The 11,848-nt window shown below is 38.0% G+C and overlaps 1 protein-coding gene across 1 annotated transcript; it reads left to right on the plus strand.

The window, feature by feature from the left end:
- Window positions 1-4,964: 4,964 nt before the first annotated feature.
- Window positions 4,965-5,843, plus strand: LOC140332475 (olfactory receptor 5I1-like). The gene has a single exon (XM_072413720.1). It carries the CDS (start codon window positions 4,965-4,967, stop codon window positions 5,841-5,843), a length of 879 nt encoding a protein of 292 aa, XP_072269821.1.
- The last annotated feature ends 6,005 nt before the right edge of the window (window positions 5,844-11,848 follow it).

Genomic DNA, 11,848 nt, shown 5'->3' on the forward strand with positions numbered 1-11,848 from the left:
AAAATACAGAGAGTTAATTCTGATAACACTTGCTACTTATCAAAATAAACAGAACATTTTCTGTATTTCTGTAAAAAAAATTCAGAGAATTAATTCTGATCCTTCTTGTTACCTATCAAAATAAACAGAAATTTTTCTGTATTACTGGAAAAAAAATACAGAGAATTAATTCTGATCCTTCTTGCTACCTATGAAAAAAAAAACAGAAAAATGTCTGTATTTCTGTAAGCAGTCTTAAAGCAGTTGTTTGGCTCCTATGGCTGGTGGAACTGCCATGGGGATCCCTGCTGCTGCTGCTGCCAGATGGAAAGGCTGAGCACAAGTCCCTTACAAGCACTTTTTGGTAGTGCTTCATTTTAGGTCCCCTGTGATGGGGCTAGCAAACAGTGAGACACTCCACCTATCTGAGTACAGTAGATTTCAGGACTGCACAAATACAGTACAATCCAACAAACTATCTGAATAATAGTATGAGTGTGACACAGTCTACCATAGTAAAGCACTTTTTTTTCACTTTGACAAAGAAAGCAAGCCAAGCAGCACAGAAAGGTTGTGTTGCTATCAGCAAATCTCTGTCAGGAGTGGTAAATGCAGGCACGCCTTGGCCTTATATAGACTAATGGCTGCCTGTGTGGCATGCAGTGACAGACAACCAATCGGCTGTCTGCCACAACAAAGATGGAGGGGGCATCCCTGCTCTAATTGGAGGGCACTGTGCATCATGGGGGAGGTGCCCAGTTGTTTAAGTGCATTGTGGGAGGGCCCAAATCGGGTATTTAAATGCAGTAAAGTTTGGGTTGGTCCACAACACTAGTAACCATTATGTGTATGTGAACTGTGTTCTATCGGTTAAAAAATGTGTCGGACAATTTTGCAGAGAAGGATCCTCTTTCGGGTAAGTTTTTCTTTTTGTGTGTATATTTTTTGTTTTGCTTCATGTGCACTAATGTATGTACATATATGTATGTATGCATTTATGTGTGTACATATGATAGAGAAATTATAGGAAGAAATAGGCACAGAGGATTTTTTGAGGGCAAATTGCTTAATAAGCTTCAAATTTTAAAAGATTATCTCTTTCTTCCTATGATTTTGGATATGATGGGCTTGGCCCACAGCAACATTCATGGGCGATACTGCTTCTAGTTAAAGGAAGAATCCAGCTTTATGTGCTTCCACTACCAAGCTGAGGGGAGTAAGCCAATTATATATAGTGGGCTTACCTCCATGGTCCCGCTGGATGTGCACAGCGGGACCATGGAGGTAAGGATGTGACAAAATTACGGGGTTAACCATCCTAGCCATTTTTTTTTGCCCGTACGAAGGTCGGGCATACCGGCTAGGTGGTTAGACAGCACAGGACAATGACAACAAACTTATAACACAACTACAAATGAACACAGGAGTTGTGTGGCAGCAAATCAACATGAGTGCAAATTTGCAGGCTATTAAAATAAAAAAAAAAAACAATGATATAAAAGCTGACAATGACAATTTATTCACATAATACATTCAAATACCAATATGTGACAATGTGACTTAGAGAATGGGACAAAGGCAATGAGGGGCTTCAAGTAACAGTTTGGAGTGGAAACCATTCAGACATTAGTACTCAATATTTGTGGAAATAATGACAACACATTGCTGAAAAATTGCTGAACAACAGAAACTGTCATTACAGACCAGGCACAAAAACATTGCAGCAAAAGATGAAACTAACAATAATGAGGATTACAAAGTCACATCAATGCATAACATCCAAGCAAACCTACTTGATTAATCACCCCCTACTTGTGTGTGTATTTTGACATACACGCACAAGTAAAGTCACTAAATTTTCCTTTATTATAACATCTTATAACATCTTTGACAACAATCCTTTTTTCAAATATTTGATTTCTATAAAGCCAAACTAGAATGAAATTTGAATCAGATCACAAATGCTTGGAGACATTTTTTTGACATTCATACTATTGTGTGATGTCATATTATAAAGTGCTAACTAGTATGTATACAGCTTGATCTAAATTAGCTTGCAGTGTTGCAAGCAAACAAAAAAGTATCAAAACAGTGCAATAAATGTAACAATAAATGAATCAATTTTTAACATAAAAAATGTAGCGCTTATCCAAAAGAAGATGAAGCATTAAAGATTCCATTTGATCTGTAATGGACTGTAGATGCGCACAGAACAGGGAGCAGTTGTGCACTAATCATTGCTATGACCTAAACAGTTACAGCTTAACAGATCCTCCTGAATCGCACAGCTGTAACTTAATCACCTTAAATGGTGTATTCTTGACCGCCCCCTATTGATCATATATGATTGCTGTAAGTGAGTGCAGTAGTACACGACCAAGTGAGCTTAACAGATCCTCCTGAATCCCACAGCTGAAGATTAATCGCATTAATTGGCCTATTCTCAAACCCTATTTTATAAAGCAGGAATCCGGCTGGCAAGTAAAGGCAATTGTACTAGTGGAAATACGCCTTGTGTATCGGCGCATATTTACATACGCAGGTTCGCTTGTTAAATCGGGGCCAATGTCTCAAATTAATTCTTCATGCCTGCCTGATTGCTACTGGTATCCCATGCATTAAAGTTACTTCATCCCAGTCTAGCTAATCAATATTGCCAAAGATTGGCTAGACTGAAAGGAAGGAAAAAAATCGTGGTGCCCTGCAACAGAACAGGGGCATGTGAGGTTGTGGGTTTAGTTCAGCTTTACCCCACAGGTTTTTTAAAGTGTTATTTTCTGCATATAATCCATACAAACAAATTCAAAATTGGGCTTGGCCTGACCATGGTGACTTGAGTTTGCATCTTTGCAGACCCACAAACAAAGGAATGGCGACATGTTATCTTGGCTAGCAGTGCCTGCATCAGTATTGTCTCAATACCCTGAGGTCTGTGATCCAGTGAGGCCTGGTGGTACTGCAGATTCTGCATTTGACAGCTCAGTACCACAGCTAAGAGCAAAGATCCTAAAGAACCTCGCATTGAATAAGCCTTGCCTGATTGCTTGATACTGATTGGAACTTGGAATTTGAGCATTCTGATATCTGGGGGCTCCTTTGTTAAATGGAGCTTCCAGATTCAAAAGGCTCTGTTGCCAATATTTGAGGCAGACGGGGGTCTAGTTTTGCCAATAAGGAATTGGGCTACAAAATGTTTTTCCACTTCCTTTCTTTGGCAAGCCAGGTTCCAGGGGATATTTATTGAGTATGAGAAAGTCACACATGCTTGCTACCCCCCATTTATTTTCCAGGAACGTCCCAGGCACATGAAAGGGTCTGGCTATTTAGTGTTGGTTGCCATAAATACCCATCAATCCAAGCTTCCCATGTGAGCACTGGGACTAAATGATCTCTTGTTCACCTGCGCAGGAGTTATGTCATCTCGGCCTGGTCAATCAAGATTGTTAAAGATCAGAATGCAGACAAGAGAAGAAGATGACAGCGCCCACAAGGGTATGGGGACAGGTGAGTATCCCCAGGGTGTGAGTATCCTCAGGGTGTAGTTCCACCCCAATGCATGACAACGTGTGAAAATGGGTCGTTAGGTAGAAAATGTCTCTAGAGCTCCCAGAAAACTTTAGATCTCTATAAATACATTCAGAAATATGTATGAAAACGTATTTCTACCAATTAAAAAGTGATATATTTAGGTATATATAGAGATGTATATGTATAACATAGAATAATTAAACAAATTCTAGAGAATTATACAGAGAATTCAGTGAGAGAAATAATTGCATCTTCATTAGCACTCACTGGAGAAGAGAACAACAGAGGAAATAAAGAATAATCCCCATATGGAATAATATTCTATAAAAAAACAGCAAACCTTTCGTATCAAGATGCATTCAAGCCAAGAGACCATCCTTCTAGGGTAACATATTTTTAGATCAAGGCAAATCTGAGATAAAATGTATTTTGACTGGTTATTTATTCTCTGTTTTTTAAGGTAAGCTGGTACTAGGAAAAACATTATTTGAATGAGAGGCCTATATTGGGTTTGTTCTTTTTTTATTTTGCTGAGCTTGGTTAGTAAGCTGGACACTTGGCTCCATATCATTGTTTTAAAAAGATGAGCTGCAGACAAACAGCTAAATATACATCTTAAATACAAATTTTGGTAGATGTTTTATTTGTATTTATGGATTTGTATTTCTGCCCATAGGATTTGCTCAACAAGTGATGGTCTCTTCTTTCTGTCCTCTTGTTCTTTCAGCATGTTCCTTGTTAGCATAGGAGCCTAAAGCACAACTAGATAGATCCTTGTGCTGTAAGATATAAAACTGTACTTTTTTATACCTATCTCAGAATAAAAAGCCTTTTACTAGCTTCTGCTTTTTGGTTTTGGATCCAAATTTGGAAAATTAAACTTCAAGTGTAAGCCTATTCACACGGACCCTGATTTATTAAAGTTTTCAAAGAACTGTCATGGGTTATCCAGCAAACCTGAAAAATCATTTGCGATTAGTTGCCAAATGTTTTCATCCCCCAGGCCAGATCAATTCTAGGTATAATGGATCGCACAGGCTTTCCCATGATAGTCTATCTTCTGCAGTCTTGGCAAACTTTAATAAATCAGGCCTTGCTGTGTAGTTTGAATTACCATTAACTTTTTTTTTTTTTTTACTTCAAGGGACTTTCTATACAAGTCTGTAAGAAATGCAGGTCATAAGAACCAGTCAAAAAATTCTAAGTGATATAAAAAATGGTAAAATGATGCATTCCAGTTCACCATGTACCTTCAAGTTGTCCTGAACTTACAGGAAAATGGCGTAAGTAAAGGTTCCATGTAGTAAGTAGGTTCTGTACCCTGAAACCTTCATGAGTCCACCCACAAGAGCATGAAAGATGGAATCGCACCTGATAAATTGTGTAACCCCACTAAAAACTTGAGTCTAACAGTGGTAATTTTATTATTGTCATTAAATGTTTATTACAGGGTCACAATGAGTGTGGTAAACCAGAGTTCTGTACAAGAGTTCATTCTTTGTGGGTTTACAGAAGAACCCAACTTACAGATTCTCCTCTTTGCCCTCTTCCTACTGGTGTACATCTTTACCATATTTGGAAACATTAGTATTATGGGTATCACCAAGGTTGACCCAAGCCTAAACACACCTATGTATTTTTTTCTGCATCATCTTTCTTTCTCTGACCTTTGTTATTCCTCAGTAATCACTCCAGAAATGCTGGCCAACTTTCTCCGACAACAAAAGTCTATCTCCTTGGTGGGCTGTGCTATTCAGATGTCCATATTTGTGACATTTGGTGCTATGGAATGTTTCCTTCTTGGTATCATGGCCTACGATAGATATTACGCTATCTGTAGTCCTTTTTTATACTCCGCCGCTATGAATAGGTTGAATTGTATTAAACTTGTAGCTGCTGGATATGTTGGTAGCGTCATCAATTCTTTGGTTCACACTATAGGAACCTTCTCATTAAGGTTCTGCAAATCCAACATCATCAAGCATTTCTACTGTGACATCCCACCACTTCTAAATCTTTCCTGCTCTGATACGACCATTAACCAGCTTCTCCTAGTTATTTTTGGTATCTTGACTTCGTGGTTCACCCTTATCATAATTATTATTTCTTATGGATACATCATTACTACCATCATCAAAATACGATCCAATCAAGGTCGACTTAAAGTCTTCTCCACATGTGCCTCCCACTTTACTGCTGTCATCATGTTTTATGGAGCCCTGTTCTTTATGTATTTTCGTCCTGCAAACACTTTTTCTGTGGGGCAGGACAGTGTGGCCTCAATATTTTATACCATCATGATTCCCATGTTAAATCCAGTGATATACAGCCTTTGAAACGAGGATGTCAAATATGCACTGAAAAAAAATTATGGAAGAATTTTTGGGAATCCTGGGAAAATCAGGTTTATTAAACAATAAGGCAAAAAATAGGTGATGAAAGAAAAACAAAGCAAAAATGTTTTCAATGACTATATTGATTACAATTTGGTTTTACAATCTCTGCAAACTTTCGTTTAGATTTAACAACAAATCTATTGTAAAAACTATTGTAAAAAATACATGAATATGACATTGAGATACATTGGTGGAGAATTAATCCAATCAATTGCTATTTAAAACACAGGGGCCTGGAAGATTTTTCACCAGGGTACGAATCCCTAAGTAATTAAAACAATAAATGTATATTATTTCTGAGGTTCTTGGTAAATTTGACGTAGATTACACAATTAGATTTTAAGGGTCTAAACCAAAAAAAATCTAAGTTAATTGTAGATTATCAATCCTTTTGATGAGATGTCACATTAGTTTTCTTTCTGGCTTTTTTCCAAATTTGACCCTACCGGTAACACACTTCCTATTCTAGAAATTTCTAGGTATTTCTTTATTATAATGGTTTATTAATGGACTAAAAGGTAGCAAATGAAAGAAGTTTATTGTTAGGGCTAAATTTACTTTAAAAGTAAATCCACTGCCAGATCAGCACATTTCCGTATAAATAGGGTGCAATCCTTAAAAGATTAACTGATGTTAGGAAGCATACAGGGGGTGAATAAATGAGTAAGGTTATGTACACACATGCAATTATTATGGCTGCAAACGATTTGTTCAATAATCGTTAACAAAAAAGCCAGACTAGCCAACAACGTGGATGAACAAGGATTATTGCTGGAAACGAACGACCATCCCGGCGGATCTGATTGGGCAATGATCGTTCACTACCAATTGTGTGGGCGGTCATTCAGTGATCATGAATGTTTCTGCAGTACACATTCTCCTTTACATGTCACTTCCTGCATCCTTCAATCGTTTGTATCTAGTGTGTGTACATTATTGGTGGATTATATTTGAACGATCGTATCGGTATAGCATGTACAGAATTGTGACAATACGATTAAAAAAATTGTGCATAATCTTGGAACGGTCGTTATTGTTTGTTTTTTAACGATAATTATTGCATGTGTGCAAAGACAGGCTTTTGTGAGTCTCTTTCCTTTTTCATGGCCCATGCAGTACTCATACACAAAGGATGAGCAAAATGTTAAAAAAAATCTGCAACATTTGGTAAATGACAAATATTTTATAATAAAATGTGAACTGAGAATTTAGCTGGACCCAGTAGGGTAACATCCAAGAGAAGAGTCGGAAGAGCAGATCACTAGATATTAAAGTTATCACCAAATCGAATATCTGCAGAAGCTGGAGGTGTAGGCTTTTCAATACATGGACCCAGTGTAAAGGTGAATATGTGGGTTTAGATTTAAACTCCAAAGCTTTTATGAGATTTTAGTAATTAGGTTCAAATATAGTTTAAGGGGTAAGGAGGTGGAGGGTCAATGATGGCTGATTAGGTTAGGTATGGGGTCAATAAAGGGTTTAATCCATATAATTTATACATAAATGGATAATGTTATTTGAAAATCAAAGCTTAATACTTAAATCTGTACATAAAAAAGTAAATATTTTATAAGTGTTGTTACAATGTATTTTTGAAGCAGACTTTGTACCCTAAGGTCATCAGCCAGCAGCTGCTGTATGATGTACAAGCTAGAACCAAAGTGAATCCCGGAATGAGTCTGATTTCAGCCCTGGAAATTCAGAAGATTGATCTCACAACTTGGAATGCCCCGAAGTCTGAGTGATCAGTTATAAGGGAAATAAAAAAAAAACATTTACAATAAATAACGCAATCTGGCATCGGATATTCTACAGTAAACTGAATACAAAACATTTATATGTCTGTATGAAATTATTATTTAGAATGTTGTTTTCATTGGTGGCCACATCCAAGGGCTTTGCAAATAATTTAGGCATGTAACAGTAAGCACGCAAAATGTTCCCAGAATAAAAAATAAAAGCTCTTCAATTGAAGAGGCTATTTTTTTTTTCTATAAACTTTTAAAAGCGTTTGCTTGTTTTAGAACAGGATGAGGTCAAAAATACACTGGATAGTTTTTTTTTGTAAAAGGCCAATTATAAAATAGGAATAAATATAAAAATAGGATCTTAGATATAAAATGCATGATATATATCAGTTTGCTTTCTTTGTAACCACTATATTTCTGTTCTAGCAGAATAATTTTACATCAGAATGCTCCCTCTTGTGGCTGATTGCTGTCATAAGCTTAAACAACATCTAATGTCATATATAATCTTCTACTAGATATTAGACAAGCCTTTTTATTATTAAACAGGATTTATATAGCGCCAACATATTACACAGTGCTGTATATTATAACAGGTGTTGCAAATGACAGATGACAAAGACAGACCGTGACACAGGAAGAGAGGACCCTGCCCCGAAGAGCTTACAATCTACAAGACTTTTTAACCAGGGTTCCATGGAACCTTAGAGAACATCCAAAGCTTGCTAGGGGTTTCTGAACAATGACAAATGTTTACTTCTCAAGTAAGTATAACGGACACCAATGGTCTTTTTGGGAATGTGATGTGACACTCTTCACCTCGACCAGCAATGTAAGAGGCATTCTTCCTACTGACCACCAATCTAATGTGAGCTGTGGATTAAGTAATTATAGTAGGGGTTCCCCAAGACCTAAAAGTTACTTCAAGGGTTCCCCCAAGGTCAAGAAAGACTACTCTAGAACAACCATTCTCAACTAGGGTTCAATGGAACCCTAGGAATCCTCCAGAGGTTCATAGGGGTTCCACAAGCTGAGGATGACTGACCCCCCATCTGATGGTACGTGCATACTTTATGGGTCCAGAACCACCTGAATGACATCAGTTTTCTTTTTAGCTGTCTGTAAGGGTGACATTCTGACCAGAACTGTAAAGGGAATTTTCCTCACTAGCAAATGAGTGTTAGCTCAGTCTCCCCACATAACTGAGCTACCTCTGTTGGCATGTGCACCTCATATGCTACCTGTATCCCTGAGATATACAGAAAAAGATAAAGTCTCCTTAAGCTCATAACTCTCATTAAGTCAAAGGATGAAGACTGTTTTAAAAGGAAATGCCAAATACAAAGGATCAATATAAGGGAATCCTACAGCCATCTAGGCCAATCTCATTCTATGGTCCCTTTGCTAATGGTGGAATCCTAATGCATCCTAACTAAACACTGAGCACATCCACAAAGGGACACGCATTTGAATGATTAAAGAGTAAATCCACACAATGCTTCCTATAGACCCGAGACCCCAGCCACAAGGCATGAAAATAAGCGCAGGGGATGACCATCACATACAGCTCCTCACATACAGGTCATTAGCATTATTAGGTGAACCACAGCATCAGGTTTATAATTCAACTTTATGTCCATACAGATATATGCCAGAAGACATTTATTTTCTTGTTTATTTTATTTTAGTCGGCACAAGTCTCAGCTGCAAACGCAGAATCTTTGACCATGGCTTCGACCACGAAACTGAAGAAAGGGCAGACAATAGAAAATGGCGGAGAGAAGTCCTTTGGTCAAGGGATGCCTATCCCTCACCTTGAGTGTACTATCTCATTTGCTTCAACTCCTTCATTCTGCCCTTTTTATGTATTAGCATCTACCTCTGAGAGGTAAGATGGAAGGATGGATTACTAGCAGTTCAGAGGACTTTTCCTATATGAGACCAGTAATGAAGGGGGTCATAAAACAAAGGGCCACCTGCCCATTCATTCCACAGTGCAAGTAACAAAGACAGGCAGCAGCAAATGGGAGGGGTAAATCCTATGAGCATAGCTAAGAGCAGACAAAAAAACTAAGCATATAATCCAACAAAGGTAGGCTTTCCTTTGCACAATAATTGCTTGGCTGTTTTTTTTTTTTTGGCCAAGCTTTTGTCAGTGCAACTCCTCCAGCCACGAATCCCCCCATGGCCAAGGACAGTAAGGAAGGTGATCTCTGGCCTAAGCCTGTTGGGGTTGGCACCAAGTGTTCATGTCTGCAGCCTTGTACAGAACATGTGCTGCCTTATTTCTTGTGCTTCATTCTTCATCCATGAGATTCTGTCCACCGCCTGGGCATGTTGACGTGTTTGGTGGGATGGTAACCTGTTGTCCCAAGAAAGAAGCGAGCGATCAACGGATACTCACACAGCTATGTTTAGGTCACACCCTCAACACAGTTGTTTAGTATCATTTTTTTTAAAGCAGCAGAAAATTCTAAGATAAAAAAGCCCTTATCAGAAAATACTCTCATAGTATAAAGTTTTATACACAAAATGTGCACTTTTTGTTTAAACATCTTTTTATTGACAGTTTGTAAATACCAGGGACAAACAAACAATAAAATCAACCACAAAATGAGGTAGACAATCCTCATAACATAAAATAACATAAATCATAATACAAAATAAAATAGACAAAAAAGAGAGAAAGGGATTGATGAGAGCAGCAACTGCGGGTAAGTCCTCAAATAACACCGATCAACCACAGACAGGAGTACTACATATACACCAGTAAGGATCTCAAAGAGACACGTTCAATATATACCAAGAGGACTTCAAGAAAGGCTTCAAAATCTTTTCTCGTACAGGTTCAGTAAATGTGAAGAGAATGAATGGGTACCATTTATCCAGAAATTTACCAATATGTGTACCATCATTCATTTTGGCGTCCAGGGCTTTCCTGTAAAATACTGTACTCACAACACCTTTAACAACCTGCATTTTAGGGAGTAGAGGATTGGTTCAACTCATGTGTAGGGTCCTTTTGAGCTCCCAATAGACACGTTGAGATCCACCCCTTCTGTCCTTGCCCTGTACCACTTCCAAAAACTCATCCCAACAGCCAAATAAACATAAGCTAGGATTGGCAGGGACAAAATACTCAAATATTTCAAACATATATTGAAGTATCCTCTGCTAATACCGCTTGACCAAGGGGCACAACTATAGGTGATGAACCAATGTGGCAGACCAGGCCTTGCATTTAGGGCAAGTGAAGTCAAGACTGGTATTAGACTTGTTCCCTTCATAGGATCTGAACACTTTATATGCCCTATAGAACAAAATGTGCAATTTTTAATGACTGATATTCATTTTGCTGCGATTGGAATTGGAATAATTGGAAAAACTGGAATAAAAAAATTTTGGCAAAATGTTGCTAAAGAACTTTGCAGTGTTTAAAAGCAAAATGTAGGTATTACTTTGTTATAGTAAGAGTTGTCCTTATATTCGACCCGAATATAGCTGTTCAAATTTGGATAGACCCGACCCACAAAACACTGGATTCGACTTTGCAAATTCGTGTGTATAAACATGTGTTAAAAAAGAGGCTTTAATGTTATAGTAATTTATTGAATGTGTGTGATTTGTGTAATTAATTTTCATTTTTATACAGGTTATCCCACAATGACAGGATGATTCCCACGGCTGCACAACCATGGGAATCCTCCTGTCAGTGTGGGCACTAAAGGTTAAATGAGGACAAGTCTCCCCATTCTTCACCTATAGTGCTCTGTGATTGGCTAAGGAAAGGTAAACCCTGATGACAGCTCAAGCACCATCAGGATTTTCCTTTCCCCAGCCAATCACAGAGCACTAGAGGTGAATGAATGGGGAGACTTGTCCCCATTTAGCCTCTAGTGCCTGGGGATCTCATGGGACTCCTGTGTTCTTGGATAGAGAATCTCTATCCAAGAACACATACTAAAGTTACGCTAGGGCTACAAAAGCAATCAGGGGAGCGGAGCTGTCAGCTCTGCTCCCTACTGCTCTTGCAAGTTCTACACAGTCCCGAAAAATAACCTGAATTTTCCTTCCAATTGACTTTAATGGTGTTCAAATTCGACGTTACCTGAATAATATCACCCTATTCGAGCAAGTCCATTCGAATAGTCAGATATTGGAACAATAATTATATTAAAAAGGTAATGATAAAATTAT

Source organism: Pyxicephalus adspersus, chromosome 6 (assembly GCF_032062135.1).
Source record: "Pyxicephalus adspersus chromosome 6, UCB_Pads_2.0, whole genome shotgun sequence".
NCBI lineage: Eukaryota > Metazoa > Chordata > Amphibia > Anura > Pyxicephalidae > Pyxicephalus > Pyxicephalus adspersus.

What these genes read in the sequence shown, in the direction of transcription:
- LOC140332475 (XM_072413720.1), top strand. Translation starts at nt 4,965, where the DNA reads ATGAGTGTGGTAAACCAGAGTTCTGTACAAGAGTTCATTCTTTGTGGG.